At 41.0% G+C, this 21759-nt stretch overlaps 1 protein-coding gene across 2 annotated transcripts in view; it reads left to right on the top strand.

Moving 5' to 3' along the window:
- Positions 1 to 3016: 3016 nt before the first annotated feature.
- The window catches only part of frem2b (FRAS1 related extracellular matrix 2b), a 240519-nt gene continuing 221776 nt past the window's right edge, over positions 3017 to 21759 (top strand). For both annotated transcript variants that reach the window (XM_062060536.1, XM_062060537.1), the window contains exons 1-2: positions 3017 to 8105; positions 15495 to 15584. In XM_062060536.1, the coding sequence (XP_061916520.1) occupies positions 3053 to 8105; positions 15495 to 15584 (5143 nt within the window). In that variant the 5' untranslated portion in view covers positions 3017 to 3052. The remainder of the gene's footprint in view (positions 8106 to 15494; positions 15585 to 21759) is intronic.

Raw genomic sequence — 21759 nt, forward strand, 5'->3', positions numbered from 1 at the left:
AAGGCTCTGGGTGTTGATGGGCTGTCTTGGTTGATACGCCTTTTCAACATTGCATGGAAGTCTGGGACAGTGCAGAGGGAGTGGCAGACTGGGGTGGTGGTTCCCCTTTTCAAAAAGGGGGACCAGAGGGTGTGTGCTAATTACAGGGGCATCACACTACTCAGCCTCCCTGGGAAAGTTTACGCCAAGGTACTGGAAAGGAGGGTCCGGCCAATGGTCGAACCTCAGATTCAAGAGGAGCAATGTGGATTCCGTCCTGGTCGTGGAACAACTGACCAGCTCTTTACTCTTGCGGGAGTCCTGGAGAAGGCCTGGGAGTATGCCTATCCAGTCTACATGTGCTTTGTGGATTTGGAGAAGGCGTATGACCGGGTCCCCCGGGAGATCTTGTGGGAGGTGCTGAGGGAGTACGGAGTGAGGGGAGCCCTGCTGAGGGCCATCCAATCTCTGTACAACCAAAGCGAGAGTTGTGTCCGGGTGCTTGGATGTAAGTCGGATCCGTTTCCAGTGGGGGTTGGTCTCCGCCAGGGCTGCGCTCTGTCACCTATCCTGTTTGTGATTTTCATGGACAGGATTTCTAGGCGGAGTCGTGGCCATGGCGGAGAGGGTATACGTCTCGGGGGGCTAAGGGTTGCATCACTGCTGTTTGCAGATGATGTGGTCCTGATGGCACCTTCGGTTCGTGACCTTCAGCTCTCACTGGATCGGTTCGCAGCCGAGTGTTCAGCGGCTGGAATGAGGATCAGCATCTCCAAATCTGAGGCCATGGTTCTCAGCAGGAAACCGATGGTTTGTACAGTCCGGGTAGGGGACGAGACTCTGTCCCAGGTGGAGGAGTTTAAGTATCTCGGGGTCTTGTTCACGAGTGAGGGAAAGATGGAGAAGGAAATCAGCCGGAGAATCGGAGCAGCTGGGGCAGTATTGCAGTCTCTCTGCCGCACTGTTGTGACGAAACGAGAGCTGAGCCAGAAGGCAAAGCTCTCGGTCTACCGAGCTATCTACATTCCTACTCTCACCTATGGTCATGAAGTGTGTGTAATGACCGAAAGAATAAGATCGCGGATACAAGCGGCCGAAATGAGTTTCCTCAGAAGGGTGGCTGGCATCTCCCTTAGAGTTAGGGTGAGAAGCTCAGTCACCCGAGAGAGACTCGGAGTAGAGCCGCTGCTCCTTCGCTTGGAAAGGAGCCAGCTTAGGTGGTTTGGGCATCTCGTGCGGATGCCTCACGAGCGTCTCCCTAGGGAGGTCCTCGTTGTACGTCCCACTGGGAGGTCCTCGTTGTACGTCCCACTGGGAGGAGACCCCGCGGCAGGCCAAGGACCAGATGGGGGGATTATATCTCCTCTCTGGCCTGGGAACACTTCGGGATTCCCCAGGAGGAAGTCGCAAATGTTGCTCTGGAGAGGGAAGTCTGGGGGTCTCTGCTGGAGCTGTTGTCCCCGCGACCCGATTCCGGATAAGCGGTTGAAGATGGATGGATGGAGTTGACTGATGAACATGAAATTTAATGAATTAAATTAAATGTATTCAGAAAGTATAAATAATGACAAATAAAGATAGAATACTATTAAGATTAACATGTACGTGTAAAAAAATAACCAACAACATTATGATTTGTACATTTTCAGAATGAGCTAGTTCTATTTTTAAACAAAGAAAACAATCTGGAGTTGTCTTTGTTTCGTTATCGTGCCGTGATTTCACCAGTCCGGTCCACTTGGGAGTAGATTTTTCTCCATGTGGCTCCCGATCTTAAATTAGTTTGACACCCCTGTGTTACAGTTTTTTCCATTTGCTTACACACAATTTGACTAACTGTGTGTCTTTTTTTTTTTTTTTTAAGGATTTACACACTTTTCCAAACACAACATGAAATTTTCTTAATTCCTATATTATTTGCAAAATGACACACTTCGGTCAAAACATATGCCCATTCATCAAAATAAAGCAAGCATTTGTAAAAAAATGCAGTTTTATTGTCATCTCACTCACACAGACTTCAAATGATAAGACACTATTGGAGTGGATTACCACAACAGTGATAAATACAAAACACATTTGTAAAACCCCTATTTTACTATAAGAAATCACATGTTTGGGGCATTTTGCGTGACCTTTTTAGCATTTGTGATGAATGATTACTGTAACTTGACAAAATATATTGGCAAATCCACAGCAATCATCATTGTTTACTTTGAAGTGGGCCTATACGTAAGGACCTAAAGAGAAAGTAAAAATACCCTGTAATCTTTTCAGGAATTGCTAAACAATGATGCTGCAAACTGCAAATATTTATTTTTAACACAGACAGGTAAAGTAACATATCACAGTAGTCAACAATGATATGCAGTACAAATTAAATCTGAGACAAATAAAAAGGTTTGAAAAAAAATGTGTGTATCACAACCCTAGTGTGTGTGTAAAGTGTGAAAATGGGTGTATCCCAATCCTTATATATGTGCAAGATGGGAAGGTGTGTGTAAAGCATTGTGTGTAGTATTTCGCAAAAAATGTGAAGCATAGTCTATGCCTAAAATTAGGCACATCTACACAGTGGTTTTGTTTACTGTGTGTAGACTTTTGTCAACTGTGTGAAAATGTAAAATTTAGTGTGTAAGCAATTAGTAAAAAACTAGGAGAATGCAAACTGTATTTGGCACAATGGTGAAATGCTTTCTTTTGCCACCAGAGGGAGACAAAGCTTTTCTCTTTGCAGATCATCCGTCCAACCAGGGTTGATCTTAGCTGTGTTTTTATCATGTTGAAGTACACAACTCATTCCGCGGAGTGCAAATGTAAACAATATAACGCAAGTAGCATATTTAAACAGCACAGTTGTAATAACGTCTCCCTGAACTCGGACGTTCTTGCAGGAAACGGCGACCAATCGGCTGCGAGGGGGGCGTGGCCCGGCTTTACTCCAGCCAAGACAGAGCAGGAGTGTGAAGTTTCTCTCATCAGTGCACGGCCGCTGCGGGAGAATGGTGCACCTCTGCGCCGGTGGGTGTGCGTCGCTGTCCAACTCTGCAACTTTATCTCCTGAGTGTAGTTGATGTGTGTATGTGTGTGTGTTTGTGTGTGCACAAAGTTAAATAGTGTCTCTTCTGCAGCCCAAATGGCTTGGCTGTCTCCTTTTTTTGCGCTGGCGCTCTTCTTGGCAACAAGTGATGCTCAATTTTTGGACCCTGACCACCACCACGGACTATCTTATGCCCTGAGGTCGGAGCTGTCAGAGGACACAGTGCTGGTGGCCAACAATGGCATCCGGGTGCCTTTTGGGAGATCTGCTTTCATCGACCCCGTCAATGACCTGGTCATTCAAGTTCAGCCGGGCGATAGGTGCACCATCACAGTCCTGGATAACGACCCTTTGTCACAGGGGCCGGGAACTTTAACCCCTAAAAAGTTTCCATGCGAATTTGGACCTAATGATGTGAAGTATTCCCACTTTGGCTCCAGAAGTCCAGCGAGAGACAGAGTAAAACTGCAGCTCAGGTATGACACGCAAACTGATACCATTATCATACCTTTCATGATGGAGGTGGAGGTCATGTTCACTCAGCTGGAGGTGCTCACCAAAAATATGCCGCTCACGGTGGAGAAGCTGCTAGGCACGAGCAACCCCATCGACAGGCGGGTTCTTGAATTTACATTTGACAGACAGACGCAGCAGTGCAAAATCGCCTCCCTGTCTCGCGGCGGTGTGCTGCCCAGGTATGGAGCCCTGGTGGAGGAGAGCAGCCTCACTGGGCTGGTGGACTGTGATGAATTCATTAAAATGAACGTGCGTTATCGGCACACCTTTGCTTTGAAGTCACCAAACAGGGATTACATTCCCATGGTGGTGGAGCTGCATGACAAGGAGGGCAACTTGCTCAAGCAGGAGTTTTTCAAAATCGTAGTGAGGATTAAAGAAGGTGAGGAGAACACACCACCCAAGCCCAGCTTTGTGGCCATGATGATGATGGAGGTGGACCAGTTTGTAATGACCGCTTTAACCACGGACATGATGGCTGCGGAGGACGCCGAGTCTAATCCCGATGAATTGATTTTCAACATCACGTCTCCGCTTCGCTACGATGAAGGCTACATAGTCAGCACAGATGACAGGAATTTACCAATAACTTCCTTTTACCAAGGAGACCTCAAAGACCTAAGAATCGCCTTCAAACCCCCCGCCGTGGACTCAGACAATGAGCGCATTTTTCAGATTGAGTTTGAAGTTGTGGACACGGAGGGTGCCGTGTCGGACCCTTTTGCTTTTATGATCGTCGTTAAGCCCATGAACACTTTGGCTCCTGTGGTGACCAGAAATACTGGCCAGCTGCTGTATGAGGGCCAGTCCAGGCCTCTGTCTAGTTCTCAAAATTTAGAAATCAGTGACGAAGACAATTTAGACAAAGTCCAGATCAGAGTCATTGACGGCCTGAAGCACGGGGACTTAACCATGCTCGGCTCCGGGAGGAAGTTTTTCACACCGTCCGACCTCAATGACGAACGAGTTGTTTACCAGCACGACGGCAGCGACACCTACAGCGACAACATCATTTTCAGAATGACGGACGGCTCGCATGAGGTGGAGTTTCTGTTTCCCATCACTGTGGTGCCGACTGACGACGAACCCCCTATAGTCAATGCCAACACTGGCTTGGTCCTGTTCAAAAACCAAATGATGCCAATCACTTCTCTCATGCTCAGCGCGGCAGACATAGACTCAGAAGATTCCACCATAAAATTCACAATTGAACCCCCATTTTCCGTTATTGGGCAGGTGCTGCTGCGCCAGGCCGAGGCCCCGGAGGACCCGTCCACCTGGAAGTTTAACACGGAGGAGGAAATGTATGAGAAAACTGTGACAGAGTGGCTGCAGCAGGACGTCACTGAAGGAAAACTATTTTACAAGCACGTTGGGCCTCACAGCACCAGCACCGTCATGGATCAGTTCAAGTTCCGAGTACAAGACGACAACGACCCTCCGAACCAATCGGGAGAGAGCTCCTTTATAATCAAAATCGTCCCAGTCGATGACCTCCCCCCCGAGCTGCACCCAGATGCCACACTGCAAATGACCGTCCACGAATATCAGCTCACTCACCTCCGAAATAAATTTCTACGCTACACCGATCTGGACTCAGAAGATCGGGATCTTAAATTCACCATCACCCAGCCTCCCACCGACACAGATGAAAATAATCCAGTTGTTCTGGGTGCTCTGGTTCTGACCGAAAACACAAATGTGGAAGTCAAAACTTTCACTCAGGCCCAGATTAACCATCACAAAATAGCCTATAAACCCCCTGATCTGGAGCTAGGAATTACCACACATGTTGTGCAGTTCAAATTCACAGTAGAGGATGTCTCTGGAAATAGTGTGGACGGGCTTTTTAGTGTACTTCTAAAGCCGGTGGACAACAAACCGCCTCAGATTACCAACTCTGGATTTACTGTGTTTGAACGCGGCACACATACCATCACCAGCGCTGAGCTGTACACCTCAGACTCAGACACAGAGAGCAAGATGATCTCTTTTACTGTTTCTCAGCCTCCCTTGCACGGACACATCCAGTTCATGTTCACACACATGACAAGAGGAGACGCTTTTTCCCTGGAGGACATTGACAGCGGGCGCATTACATACATACACAATGGAGATGAATCAACAGTAGATTCAATACAATTAGATGTGAGCGACGGCGTCCACGTGGTCCCAATTAATGTCAAGATTAGCGTTAAGCCGATTGATGACGAGACCCCTATCATTAGTCTCCCTGTGGGCACAATTGGCTCCTTTATTGACGTACTCGAGAATGGAGCAACTGAAATAACCAGTAATGTAATTCAGGGAAGAGACGAAGACACGGATGACCTGCGTTTGATCTTTATTGTGGAGGACCCGCCATCATTAGGTGAGATTCTGGTCAGAGGGGTCCCGTCGGCCATGTTCACCCAAGCCGATATTATCAACGGCCATGTGGTGTATGCTCATACCAGCGGGGAGTTAGGTTTTACCACCAAAGAGGACATTTTTAATCTCACGCTGACAGACATGTCTGACGAGTGGACTGTGGGAGGCAATAAGATCACTGGTGTCAGAGTGCATGTAACTATTCTACCGCTCGACAGCCAGGCTCCGCAAGTGTTTGTGGGCTCTCTGTTTTCTGTCACTGAGGGTGAGAAGAATGCCATCCAGACTCACCATATAAGCGCTGATGATGTCGACACCCTCATCGAGGACCTTCTTTGTACTATCATTGTACAGCCGACGTCAGGCTATGTGGAAAACATCTCCCCGTCCCCAGGCTCAGAGAAATCCAGATCTGGGATGGCTGTTAGCGCCTTCACCATCAAGGACATTCACCAAAATCACATCTACTATGTTCAAAGCATCCACAAAGGGGTGGAGCCTGTAGAGGACAGGTTTACGTTCAGATGCTCTGATGGCATCAATTTCTCAGAGAGGCATTTTTTCCCCATCTCCATAATCCCCTCCAACGATGAAAAGCCTGAAATTTACATGAGAGAGTTTGTTGTCATGGAGGGCATGAACATCATCATTGACACGCCTATTTTGAACGGCGCCGATGAAGACATCCCCTCTAACCAGCTCACCTTCATCATCACCAGACCCCCCAAGCATGGTTTTATTTTCAACCAGCTCACCACAGGCACAGTCCCCGTCTCCAACTTCACCTTGGATCAGATCAGCGAGGCCTCCAGCATCGTGTACGAGCATGACGACTCCGAGACCACCGAGGACAGCTTCGAAGTCCTCCTCACAGACGGAAAGTTCAGCGTGAAGAAGACAGCCGTCGTCATGATTATCCCCGTGGATGACGAAACGCCGAGGATGGCTATCAACGACGGCCTGGAAATTGAAGTAGGGGACGTGAAAGTCATCAGCGGCAACATTCTGACAGCGACTGATCTGGACTCTGAGGACAGCACCTTGACCTACATCGTTCGCTACGGGCCCGGCCAGGGCTACTTGCAGAAAACTGTGCCTAACGGGATGTTGCAGAATATCTCCGTGGGGATGAATTTCACACAGAACGATCTGGACCAAGGTTTAATCATCTACGTCCATAACGGGCAAGAGGGCATTCGTGATCTCATCAAGTTTGACGTGACAGACGGCTTCAACCCTTTGATTGCCAGGTACTTTTACGTAACAGTGGGCGGCATTGACATGGTCTTCCCTTATGTAGTCAGTAAAGGTGTCTCCCTGAAAGAGGGGGGCAGGGTCACCCTCACGACAGACCTGCTCAGCACCAGCGACCATAACAGCCCAGATGAGCACTTAGTCTTCACAATCACCCGAGCGCCGGTGAGAGGCCACCTGGAGTGCACGGACACGCCCGGAATGCCCATCTCGTCCTTCACGCAGCTCCAGCTGGCTGGAAACAAAATCTACTACATCCACACTGCCGACGACGAAGTCAAAATGGACAGCTTCGAGTTCGAGGTGACAGACGGCTACAACCCTGTGTTCCGCACCTTCCGCATATCCATCACCGACGTGGACAACAAGAAGCCTGTGGTGACGGTGCACGGCCTGGTGATGGCAGAGGGCGAGAACAAGCTCATCACACCTTTCGAGCTGACGGCAGAGGACAGAGACACCGCAGACCGCCTATTGAAATTCACCGTCACCCAAATCCCCGTCCACGGCCGCCTGCTCTTCAACAACAGCCGACCCGTCGCCTCTTTCACCAAGCAGGACCTTAACGAGAACATGATCAGCTACAAGCACGACGGCACTGAGAGCCCTGAAGACAGCTTCTCCTTCACGGTTACAGACGGCACTCACAGTGACTTCTATGTCTTTCCCGACACTGTGTTTGAGACCCGAAAACCCCAGGTCATGAAGATCAGCATCCTCCCTTTGGATAATGGAGTCCCACAGATGGTGGTGAATAAAGGCGCTCCAACGCTGCGGGTTCTGGAGGGCGGCCGCCTGGGGTTTGTGATCACCAGCAAATCCCTGAAAGCAGAAGACCGGGACAGCATGCAGGATACTGTGATCTTTAGGATTACTGGAGCACCGCAGCATGGCTACCTGATCCACCTGGGCAAAGGAAATGCTACCATCAACATTTTCACTCAAGGTACGATCTGCTTTACATGTCCCATTCCCTTACTGCACAGCACATACCTCTGTTTTAGGGTCACATTTTGGTTTATTATGGTTTGGAAAAGGAACAAAATGTAAAACAATAATATGCGAAATGCTAGGAGGTAAATTTACAAATTAAAATAAGTAAAAGTGAAATAATATATATTGTTTTACTATGTTTCTTTTTAGGCAAGTTTGAACAATGTGAATTATGATTTGATTTTATAGTAAATTAAAGTACCTTATTGCCTGAAGTGGAAAAATGCTACTAAATGAAAGAGGGTTTTCAACACTTGCCATTAGGGATGTGAATCAACTCACAATTCAATTCGACTCCAGGAGTCGATTCAGAATAATTTATTAAATCAACACAGAACTGCTGCGCACTAAATGCAGGTTATGTGCTGTGCGTAGGGCTCTGCAATCCGTGGTGCTCCCGTTTTGCGTTTATAAACGCATGTAAAATATCAATGAGAGGGCGCTTCGTATGATTTTACTTTTTCTTTAAGCATTTTTTTATTGCGTTTCAAACACATACAGTCGCGATCAAAAATGTACATACACTTGTAAAGAACATAATGTCATGGCTGTCTTGAGTTTCCAATATTTTCTACAACTCTTATTTTTTGTGATAGAGTGATTGGAGCACATACTTGTTGGTCACAAAAAAACATTCATGAATTTTGGTTCTTTTATGAGTTTATCATGGGTCTACTGAAAATGTGACCAAATCTGCTGGGTCAAAAGTATACATACAGCAATGTCAATATTTGGTTACATGTCCCTTTGGCAAGTTTCACTGCAATAAGGCGCTTTTGGTAGCCATCCACAAGCTTCTGGCAAGCTTCTGGTTGAATTTTTGACCACTCCTCTTGACAAAATTGGTGCAGTTCAGCTAATTTTGTTGGTTTTCTGACATGGACTTGTGTCTTCAGCATTTTCCACACATTTAAGTCAGGACTTTGGGAAGGCCATTCTAAAACCTTCATTCTAGCCTGATTTAGCCATTCCTTTACCACTTTTGACGTGTGTTTGGGGTCATTGTCCGGTTGGAACACCCAACTGCCCCCAAGACCCAACCTCCGTGCTGATGATTTTAGGTTGTCCTGAAGAATTTGGAAGTAATCCTCCTTTTTCATTGTCCCATTTAAAGCACCAGTTCCATTGGCAGCAAAACAGGCCCAGAGCTTAATACCAACAGCACCATGCCTGACGGTAGGCTTGGTGTTCCTGGGATTAAAGGCCTCACCTTTTCTCCTCCAAACATATTGCTGGGTATTGTGGCCAAAAAGCTCGATTCTTGTTTCATCTGACCACAGAACTTTCCTCCAGAAGGTCTTATCTTTGTCCATGAGATGTCAAATGAAACAAAAATTGATTGATGAAACAGCCTTATTGCAGTGAAACTTGCCAAGGGACATGTAACCAAATATTAACATTGCTTTATGTATACTTTTGACCTAGCTGATTTGGTCACATTTTCAGTTGACCCATAATAAATTAATAAAAGACTTCATAAATGTTTTTTGTGACCAACAAGTATGTGCTCCAATCACTCTATCACAAAAAAATAAAAGTTGTAGAAATGATTGGAAACTCAAGACAGCCATGACATTATGTTATTTACAAGTGTATTTAAACTTTTGGTCGCGACTGTATAATTGACATGAGTTGTCTAACACAGTGTTTTTCAACCTTTTTCGAGCCAAGGCACATTTTATTCATTGGAAAAATCGCAAGGCACACTACTAGCGGAAAACATAAAAAAATAAAACTCAGCAGCCGATATTGACAGTAAAAAGTAGTTCTTGCAATTGTTGGATATAAATTCAAACCATAACCAAGCATGCATCACTATATAGCTCGTCTTAAAGTAAGTGTACTGTCACGACCTGTCACATCACACTGTGACTTATTTTGAGTTTTTTGGCGTTTTCCTGTGTGTAGTGCTTCCTATTTTGTTGTTGATTGTCATGTCATGTACGGATGTACTTTGAGGACGCAATCTGCTGCTCCACACGCTGTAAGTCTTTGCGGCTGTCCAGAATTCTGTTTTGGTTTACTTTACAGCCAGTTCAGTTTTAGTTTAGTTTAGCTTCAATGCCTTTTCTTAGCGGCACACGCCTTTTGTTTATTTTTGGTTTAAACATTAGATACCTTTTGACCTGCTCACTGCCTCCCGCTGTCGTCTGCATATGGTGATCATGACAAACAATGTTCCCGACATCAACAAAGCAATTAGCTACCTGCTGCCACCTACTGATATGGAAGAGTCTTACATGGTTACTCTGCCGCGCTCGAGACAGCACAAACACTCAACAACGGCACATTATTTGCGGATTATAATTACTGGTGTGCAAAAAATATTTTTAACCCAATTAGGTGAAATGACCATCTCCCACGGCACACCAGACAATATCTCACGGTACACTAGTGTGCCGCGGCACAGTGGTTGAAAAACACTGGTCTAACATACATCAAATGCTGTTGGTTATAAATTATTTAATGTCTCTGTAGCAAATGCGTCACGGACTGGTACCGATCCCCGGACCGGTGGTTGGGGACCACTGCTCTAGGCTGCTGACGTGTAAAAAAATGTTTTGAAATTGTTTCTTGAAAATGTTAAATCGATTTAGAATCGTAATAAATATCAATCGCAAATCGGATTTGAGCCGATTTTTTGCAGCCATGACTTATTTCCATTTCCTGTACCTCACTATAGCTGAAGTCGGTACGCCTCTGTCCTGTACCAAAAACTCTGATTACTGCATGTTTAATTTGCTCTGCTTCAGTGTTAGCCCCAGGTGGCCTCCCAAAAAAGTGTTTTTTTGTTTTCACCCCAGAGACCCGCCTATTAAGAGCGATGAAATATGCCAGCACCTCAGGCTGCCTCCACCTCACAGGGGGGATTTCAAAGCTAATGCGTTGCACTTAAGTGGAAGCACAGAAGGTGATTTGTACCTTATTGCAGTCATATTTTGTGGAGGGCAGATGAGAGGATCGCAGGTGTCGCGGTGAAAATGTCAAAGTGAGAGTGGGGGTCACGGCGATGGGTTATCTCCTCTCTTTCTCAGGAGGAGAATGTTACAGCGCTTTTCAAGCTGTCTTGTAACCCGGCTGCTTACAACAGCGGCCGTTAGTCACCGAGCCCAGGAGGCCCGCTCAATATTTCAAGAGTAAACAGACAGTAAATAACGATACTATCTCCCCGGCTTTTGAAAAACGCAAAGATGCGTTCCTGCGCATTGATCTCTTCCAAGGAAAACACTTGGGCATCAAATATTGACGACGACGACGTTGGGTGCAAACCTTGCATTGGTGCAGAGTCGGAGATGGGACGTTGACGAGCTGCTGTGGTGGAGCCGCATTAATAGAGAGAGATCTTTTTTTTTTGTTTTGTTTTGGGGTTATTTAGGAGTCAAAAACATGTTTTCCTTCCTTTCTCCGCAGCCTTAAATCTCACGTCAGTGACCAAAATAACAAAGAGAAAAGCACTCAGGGAGCGCAGACCAGAAGTTGAATCAAAATGTGCCCATAGTTTTTTTTAGTTATCTATAGCAGACTGAAAGAAACCTTTTGTCAGACATCCACTGTCTCTGTGTCTGTGAGTGGAGGCGGGGTCGTTAGCATAGACCAAGAGCTTCTTTTATTTTTTATTAATCAATCCAACAACATAATACACAATAATACCATAATAATACAATTCCAATTCCAAAACCAAACCCGGCCCTAGCAACATTCACAATAGCAATCAACAGAGCAATTGAGAGGACACACAAACATGACACAAAACAATCCAAAAGTAGTCAAACAAAAATAAATAATATCAACAACAGTATCAATATTCATACGAATTCTAACATAGCAGTGATTAGAAATCCCTCATTTACAATATCATCACAGCCATTTATGAAAAATAAAATAAAAACATTTAAAAAAATAACAATCGTGTATGCACTTGCATCACATGTCTGACAACACATCGTGTCCAATATTGACCACAGAGGTAAAATAAGTCATATTTTAGGTTCATTTAATAGTTAAAACCAAAAATGGATCCCATATTCCAATATATGACTCATTATTATCTAAAGAACTGCAGTTTTTTCTACTGATATCATCTCCATAGCTTGTGTATACCAGTCAATATGAGTTGGACTATCAACATCTATTCATTTTTTTAATATTACCCTTTTTGTTATGATGCATATTGAAAGAAGACCAGTGCTTTTTAACCCTAAACTAACACCCTCCACGGATTGCTAACAATCAAATGTAAACAATCAAATGCAGATACTTTTTCTTATGCCTTCTGATCTCTCTCTCTCTCTCTCTCTCTCTCTCTCTCTCTCTCTCTCTCTCTCTCTCTCTCTCTCTCTCTCTCTCTCTCTCTCTATGTCCACTACTTGATGTCCATATCCTACCCCCCCACCCCCCCTCCACACCCCTGATTGTAAATAATGTAAATAATTCATTGTGATTATCTTGTGTGATGACTGTATTATGATAATAGTATATATGATAGTATATATCTGTATCATGAATCAATTTAAGTGGACCCCGACTTAAACAAGTTGAATAACTTATTCGGGTGTTACCATTTAGTGGTCAATTGTACGGAATATGTACTTCACTGTGCAACCTACTAATAAAAGTCTCAATCAATCAATCAATTAAACATTTTCTGTTACGCCCCCACTAGGAAGAAGAAAATATTCAGCATCCCAGTATCATTTGTCTTTAACATTTGTTATAAGTACACCTCTGCATAACATTTCATCCTTGTTAACATTGAAGAAAAGAAGGAAATATAGAACAACTTAACACCAATAATGACTTTATTAACACTGTTGTTTAGCTTGTAACAGAAAATATTAAAAATGCATCAATATGCCTGAAATAAAAAAATAAAAAATTCACCGACTTGATACTGAAAAATAAAATTAAATAAAAAATAATAAATTCAAATTAATCAGTAACTCAGAAGCACACTATATAAAATATTTTAAGTTCCATCCATCTTCTTCCGCTTATCTGAGGTCGGGTCGCGGGGGCAGCAGCCTAAGCAGGGAAGCCAAGACTTCCCTCTCCCCAGCCACTTCGTCGAGCTCTTCCCGGGGGATCCCGAGGCGTTCCCAGGCCAGCCGGGAGACATAGTCTTTTAAGTTACAAAATACAAATGAAAAAAACAATTTGTGCTGATTTTTTAAAATCCAAGTCAGGATTAATGGCTACAATGAAGATGTCTGTTACTACATTATATATATACTTGCAGTGTGTATATTGTACACATTGCATATTGTTATGAAGGTATCTGTTACTACATTACATATATATTTGCAGTGTGTATATTGTACATATTACATATTGTTATGAAGGTATCTGTTACTACATTATATATATACTTGCAGCGTGTATATTGTACATATTACATATTGTTATGAAGGTGTCTGTTACTACATTATATATATATACTTGCAGTGTGTATATTGTACATATTACATATTGTTATGAAGGTGTCTGTTACTACATTATATATATACTTGCAGTGTGTATATTGTACATATTACATATTGTTATGAAGGTGTCTGTTACTACATTATATATATACTTGCAGTGTGTATATTGTACATATTACATATTGTTATGAAGGTGTCTGTTACTACATTATATATATACTTGCAGTGTGTATATTGTACAAATTACATATTGTTATGAAGGTGTCTGTTACTACATTATATATATACTTGCAGTGTGTATATTGTACATATTACATATTGTTATGAAGGTGTCTGTTACTACATTATATATCAGACCTGGGCATTCTGCGGCCCGCGGGCCGCATCCGGCCCTTTGTACGTCCCTGTCCGGCCCGCGTGAGGCCAATTATAAATTACAAAATAAATTTTAAAAAGTATCTATGTCGAGTGTGCAATACAATGGTGCTGCTTTTGTTTTGAAAATCGTTATTTGTATTACTTCCGTGTGGACGTATGCGTGTGCGTGATTGTGAGTGAATGTGAACAGCTGCAATCACTAATTACAAAATAAAGTTGAAAAAACATCTATGTCGTGCGCGCAATACAACTGTGCTGCTTTTATTTTGAAAAGTATTATTTATGGGCGTGTGTCCGTGTGTAACCTGCGAGTGAAGGTACACATGCAGCGACAAGTGATGCACGGTTTACACCCGAGACGCTAAAAAGAGAAAAGTTGATGAAGAATGGCGTGTTTTCAACAAGACGTGGACTGCAAAGCAACGTCCCCTCTAAGGTGCGTGCCTGCGCAATTGCGCACTGCTCAAGCGTCTGCTGCGCGCAGCAAATATATGCCGCGCACTAAATCAAATCCCATCTGAATTCTAAACAAAATAAACACATTTATTCTATGTAATTTTGCAATGCAACTTTGAGTGACAGTGACAACAAGCGGCCCTAACGGTGTTCGTCAACACGTTCAATTATTGTAACGTCTATCGAGATGCTTCGAGGACAGGAATTATATCGATCACTTTATTGAGCAAAACTGTTTATATTCGGACATAACCACACCAAAAACATGAGTAAAACACTACTATCTCGAAAAAGTAGTCCTTTTCTGCCGTACAAACCATGCCAAAACCAACTTGTCATCTGTCACCAACACGCATACCCCTAAACCACTGGTGCGTTTATGGCCACACAAAAAGTCGGACAACTCAAACACCACGCAAAGTTACACTATGACTCCTCAGTCATACGTGTGCTTATTTTACTGTCATTTATTATTAATGTTAATTTATTTATATTAGTCATGGAATGCTGTTACACACACTATGTTGAAGTATTACTATTATTATTAATTATTATTATTATTATTATTATTATTATTATTATTATTATTATTATTATTATTATTTATCTTATGGTATATATCAAAAATAATATTGAGCAAAATTGAATTGAAATATTGTCGATGTGGCCCTCCAGCAGTGCTCGGGTTGCTCATGCGGCCCCCGGTAAAAATTAATTGCCCACCCCTGTTATATATATACTTGCAGTGTGTATATTGTACAAATTACAGTGCACAGCTTTTCGAAGCATGGTCGGAAGCATGATACTGCATGATACTGATAAAGCATGCTCCCCGGGGTCACACACGCTACCCACTCTTTGAGAAGAACTGGCATCGACACACAAGTTGAAGCTCGTAATGAATGATAAAATGTAATCAGTTGTTCCTTATCTCATTTCCGACATTTCCTGAAAGTCTGAAAATCCGGCCATAACTTTTTAAATTATATTACGAACCCAGTCACTCCTTCACTCACCCACTCCTGGCGGAGGTATTGACGTGCACGATGATTACGTGATGACTGATATTCTGTGCATTTCTTTCTCAGCGGACATTGACGACATGAACGTATGCTACGTTCTGCGCGAAGGGGACGACGCAACGAACGACATCTTCCACTTCTCCATTGAAGACCATGGTGAGTGACCTGTTCTCCTCCGGGCTTGAAATGCATATGAAGCTGATCTTTGATGCTTAAATATTATATCTCGTGGTTTAGCTTTGTAGTATTTTTCAATAAACAAACACTGCAGGGATCGGAGATTGACATTGACTATCTTCACTATGGCCACATAGGAAGTAGTCACGGAATAGGGTGGCGCTCTTCTACTGCTGAACCGCTGCACGTAAAAAAAGTGAAACTTTGCCAAAAGATGCACCGCAACTGTGTTGCTTGTGCTATTATTTCTGTGACATATAGGTCGCATGGCGGTGCTGTATTAAACCCCAAATTTCACTGCAAAATTCTAGGGTGTCAAATTAATTTTCATTAAGGGCCACGTCGCAAATATGGCTGCCCCAAGAAGGTCGCTTGCAACAGTCAATATTTATGAATTTTAATGATTAATTGCCTCATAATTGAAATTATAAGACAGGGTGACAATCAGATATTGAAATAGTTTTATTTTGACCCCAAAATGTTTGGAATATATGTGCAGTGTTTGCCATAAACTGCCAAGATAACTGTGGCGGTGGGGGCGTGGCTATGGGCGTGACTATGGGCGTGGTCTCCATGACATCATCGAGTAATTTGCATAATTTACTACAATATGATTTTCTCTAAAAAGGCTCAAAAAATGTATACTTACTAATTAATAACAACAGTTTTGTTTTAAACGTCCATCCATCCATCCATCCATCCATCCATCCATCCATCCATTTTACAATATAATTACAACACTTTATGTACATATTTATATACAGATTTGAACAATAAGTTATTCACTGAAATATATTTATTAATTGTGGTTCTTACAAACAATATATCTTGTAAAATATAAAAGCTAAAATGTCTCTTAAAGCTCTGCCCCTTTAATTAGTGCATACTAAATCATTTCACTTTAGCCTACTACTACAACCATATTATTTACCAGCAACATAAAGTGAAACAGAGGCAAAGGTGTCCTGCCATAGTCAGTAACAAATAAACAGAAAACAGTAGTGGTCAAATACAAATAAGGCAACAAGAGAAGTATCCTACACTTCTCTTTTGTAAAGTAAATCTGAACAGCCTATATGGGCATCTACATGATTTGCCTGAGAAGCTGGACAGGACAAAAAATAAATAAATAAAATAAAATAAAATGTTTTTTTATTTGTGGCGGACGTAATTATTTCGTGGCGGGCCGCCACAAATAAATGAATGTGTGGGAAACACTGATGTGTACATAATATTTTGTGCACGATCATATGATATTAAAGTGCTGTGCATGTTATAATTTTATATAGTTATTCAGTCGTCAATTCATAGGTATTAAGTAGGCAATATTACATAATGTATCCCATGTCAAATGAATAATACATTGTATGTTGCAAATAAAATTAAACATGTTTTTAATCATTTCAAAAAATACTAATTAAGTTATATATATATTTTTTTATATGTATCGCGACTCTTATTTGTAACGATTCTTATTCGATTAAAAGAACAAAAAAATGGTTAAACAAACAGTCGTGGTCAAAAGTTTACATACACTTGTAAAGAACATAATGTCATGGCTGTCTTGAGTTTCCAATAATTTCTACAACTCTTATTTTTGTCTGATAGAGTGATTGGAGCACATACTTGTTGGTCACAAAAAACATTCATGAAGTTTGGTTCTTTTATGAATTTATTATGAGTCAAAAGTATACATACAGCAATGTTAATATTTGGTTACATGTCCCTTGGCAAGTTTCACTGCAATAAGGCACTTTTGGTAGCCATCCACAAGCTTCTGGTTGAGTTTTTGACCACCCCTCTTGACAAAATTGGTGCAGTTGTGCGAAATGTGTTGGCTTTCTTGTTTCTTCAGCATTGTCCACACGTTTAAGTCAGGACTTTGGGAAGGCCATTCTAAAACCTTCATTCCAGCCTGATTTAGCCATTCCTTTACCACTTTTGACACGTGTTTGGGGTCATTGTCCTGTTGGAACACCCAACTGCGCCCAAGACCCAACCTCCGGGCTGATGATTTTAGGTTGTCCTGAAGAATTTGGAGGTAATCCTCCTTTTTCATTGTCCCATTTACTCTCTGTAAAGTACCAGTTCCATTGGCAGCAAAACAGGCCCAGAGCATAATACTACCACCACCATGCTTGACGGTAGGAATGGTGTTCCTTGGATTAAAAGCCTCACCTTTTCTCCTCCAAACATATTGCTGGGTATTGTGGCCAAACAGCTGCATTTTTGTTTCATCTGACCACAGAACTTTCCTCCAGAAGGTCTTATCTTTGTCATATAAACATATGTGTGTGTATGTCTATATATATATATATATATATATATATATATATATATATATATATATATATATATATATATATATATATATATATATATATATATATATATATATATATATATATATATATATATATATATATATATATATATATATATAGATAGATATACACACACATATGTTTAACCATCACATGGACAAAGATAAATGTGTGTGTGTATGTATATATACAGTATATATACACTACCGTTCAAAAGTTTGGGGTCACCCAAACAATTTTGTGGAATAGCCTTCATTCCTAGAACAAGAATAGACTGTCGAGTTTCAGATGAAAGTTCTCTTTTTCTGGCCATTTTGAGCGTTTAATTGACCCCACAAATGTGATGCTCCAGAAACTCAATCTGCTCAAAGGAAGGTCAGTTTTGTAGCTTCTGTAACGAGCTAAACTGTTTTCAGATGTGTGAACATGATTGCACAAGGGTTTTCTAATCATCAATTAGCCTTCTGAGCCAATGAGCAAACACATTGTACCATTAGAACACTGGAGTGATAGTTGCTGGAAATGGGCCTCTATACACCTATGTAGATATTGTACCAAAAACCAGACATTTGCAGCTAGAATAGCCATTTACCACATTAGCAATGTATAGAGTGTATTTCTTTAAAGTTAAGACTAGTTTAAAGTTATCTACATTGAAAAGTACAGTGCTTTTCCTTCAAAAATAAGGACATTTCAATGTGACCCCAAACTTTTGAACGGTAGTGTATATATATATATATATATATATATATATATATATATATATATATATATATATATATATATATATATATATATATATATATATATATATATATATACCGTAATTTCCGGACTATAAGCCGCTACTTTTTCCCCTCGTTCTGGTCCCTGCGGCTTATACAACGATGCGGCTTATATACGGCCTGTTCTTCTCCGACACCGACGAAGAGGATTTCGGTGGTTTTAGTACGCAGGAGGAAGACGATGACACAATGATTAAAGACTGACTTTTCATATACCGGTAGGCTGGTTATTTTGATAACGTACAGGCGAGCACTTTGTATTACTTTGCACCGTTGTATTATTTGTACTCTGCACGAATGCTGTTCGCCATGTCAAAGATGTGAAAGTTTGATTGAATGATTGAAAGATTTATTGTTAATAAATGGGACGCTTTGCGATACCAAACAGTCATCTCTGTCCCGACAATCCCCTCCGTGGTAGCAGGAACCCCTATATACTACGCTAATTACACATCAAAACCCTGCGGCTTATAGTCGGGTGCGGCTTATATATGGAGCAATCTGTATTTTCCCCTAAATTTAGCTGGTGCGGCTTATAGTCCGGTGCGGCTTATAGTCCGGAAATTACGGTATATATATATATATATATATATATATATATATATATATATATATATATATATATATATATATATATATATATATATATATATATATATATATGTATGTATGTGTATATAAATGTAGATGTAGCTGTAGATAAAGATATAGATAGCCAATTATTTTTAACCCAGGCCAATATTATTGTTTCACTTTTTTTCCATCAAAATTGAAAGAATAAAACCATTACGAAGTGCTTCAATTAATATTTCCAGGCTTTCCCCGGCCACGTCAAACACTCAGCGGCCTTGAGTTTGACATGTTTTCATATTTGACATAATAAGTCGGATTGACTTGAAATTTCTCACACCTACTGTATGTCTTTGGCTGAATCACCAAGGATTCTGGTACAGACTTGTAAGGGCCTGATAAGCATGTGTGCAAAATTGTTTGGAAAAACCTGCTTGCCATCAAGCAGAATGTATTTGCTGTGGCACAGGCAGTTTTTTGTTGTTTTTTCACAATTATCAATAGGTCACTGAGCATTTGTCAAATGATGATAAAACATTGACAATATCTGTATTGAAAGCATTACTTATAAAGCATTTTGACCACAACCCATGAATATACGCATTGTTTTAGCATATACAGTGGGGCAAAAAAGTATTTAGTCAGCCACCCATTGATTGTCAATGGGTGGCTGACTAAATACTTTTTTGCCCCACTGTATATCATGAGGTACAAACAGCCAGGATTAAAAAAAAGGTGTTAAAAGTTCCTTTAACTGTCCCCATCATGCTGAGCAATTGTGTCATAAAAAGTTATTTTACTCTGATGAATTGCAAGAGCTTTTGCTCGGATGAAGTTAAAGTGATGAGCAGGAGAGTGGGGAGATGTTTTCCACGGATGATCGTGACAGTGTGGGGCTGCTCCTCCTCCTCTAACACCGCAGGCTGCGTCTGGAGATGCAGGGCAGCCACCCAGCACTGACTAAATCCTATTAAAAAAAGAATATGTTCTTTTACTGAATTATAAGATGCAGTGTTCAGTCCTGGTGGCTACTATACACCATTAAACTTATCTCCAGCTATTAAGATGATGTCATGAAGCGGAATATTGCAAAAATAACAGCACGCCCAGAAAACCTTAATTTGTGTCAGTCCTTAAACACACTACACAAGTATATTTGAAAATAGTTTTTTTTTTTATCCCATCCATACACTTTTTATTGCGATTGTCCTCAGACTGATCCGGCACGCCAGAGTCTACAATCTGGCCCGCGGGACCTAGTTAAAAAAAGAAAAGAAAAAAAGAAGAATTTTTTAAATGTTTGGATATTTTTAGTGTTTGGCAGCAGTAGGGAATAGAACAAAGAAGAACAAAGAGACATAAGGGGAAGTTTTAGGGACAAGACAATTTTTTTTTTTTTTAAATACAATTACAAATGAATAATAAACATTTCAATTATGTTTGTTACATTACATACATTACATTGTTCAATTTTTAATTAATATAGAATAATGCTAATTTTATATAGTTATTCAGTCATCAATTCATAGGTATTAAGTCGTCAATATTACATAATGTATCCCATGTCAAATGAATAACAAATTGTATGTTGCAAATAAAATTAAACATGTTTTTAATAATTAAAAAAAATACTAATTAGGTTTTATATATACATTTTTATATATATCGCGACTCTTATTTGTAACGATTCTTAATTGATTAAAAGAACAAAAAAATGGTTAAACATAAACAGTCGTGGTCAAAAGTTTACATAATGGGAGCTTTAAAAAAAAAAGTAGAAGAAGTAACTAAACAGTTACTTTTCACAGTAACACATTACTTTTTAGTGTAAGTAACTGAGTTAGTGACTGAGTTACTTTTGAAATAAAGTAACTAGTAACTGTAACTAGTTACTGGTTTTCAGTACTAACCCAACACTGTGTGTGTGTGTGTGTGTGTGTGTGTGTGTGTGTATATATATATATATATATATATATATATATATATATATATATATATATATATATATATATATATATATATATATATATATATATATATATATAACATGGCTGTGCAGCACTTTGGAAACATTCTTGTTGTGTAAATGTGCTATATAAATAAAGTGGATTGGATTGGATTGATATATATATATATATATATATATATATATATATATATACACTGTATATATATATATATGTTAAGGCTGAAACGACGCGTCGACGTACTCGACGTCATCGGTTACGTAAATACGTCGACGCCGTTTTTGTGCGTCGACGCGTCGCATAATGACGTCACACTACCGTCATGGCGAAGCGCAAAGCAGACGATCAAAGAAGACGATGCGAGCGGTGCGAGCGAGGGGGGGAAAGCATGCCAATAGTGTGGGAGTATTTCAATAAACGGCCTAATAATGTTGTTGTATGCACACTGTGTCGAGCGGAAATGGCCTATCATAGCAGCACAACGGCTATAAACGAACATTTGAAAAGA

The sequence above is a fragment of the Entelurus aequoreus genome, linkage group LG10 (genome assembly GCF_033978785.1).
Source record: "Entelurus aequoreus isolate RoL-2023_Sb linkage group LG10, RoL_Eaeq_v1.1, whole genome shotgun sequence".
NCBI classification, from domain to species: Eukaryota; Metazoa; Chordata; class Actinopteri; order Syngnathiformes; family Syngnathidae; genus Entelurus; species Entelurus aequoreus.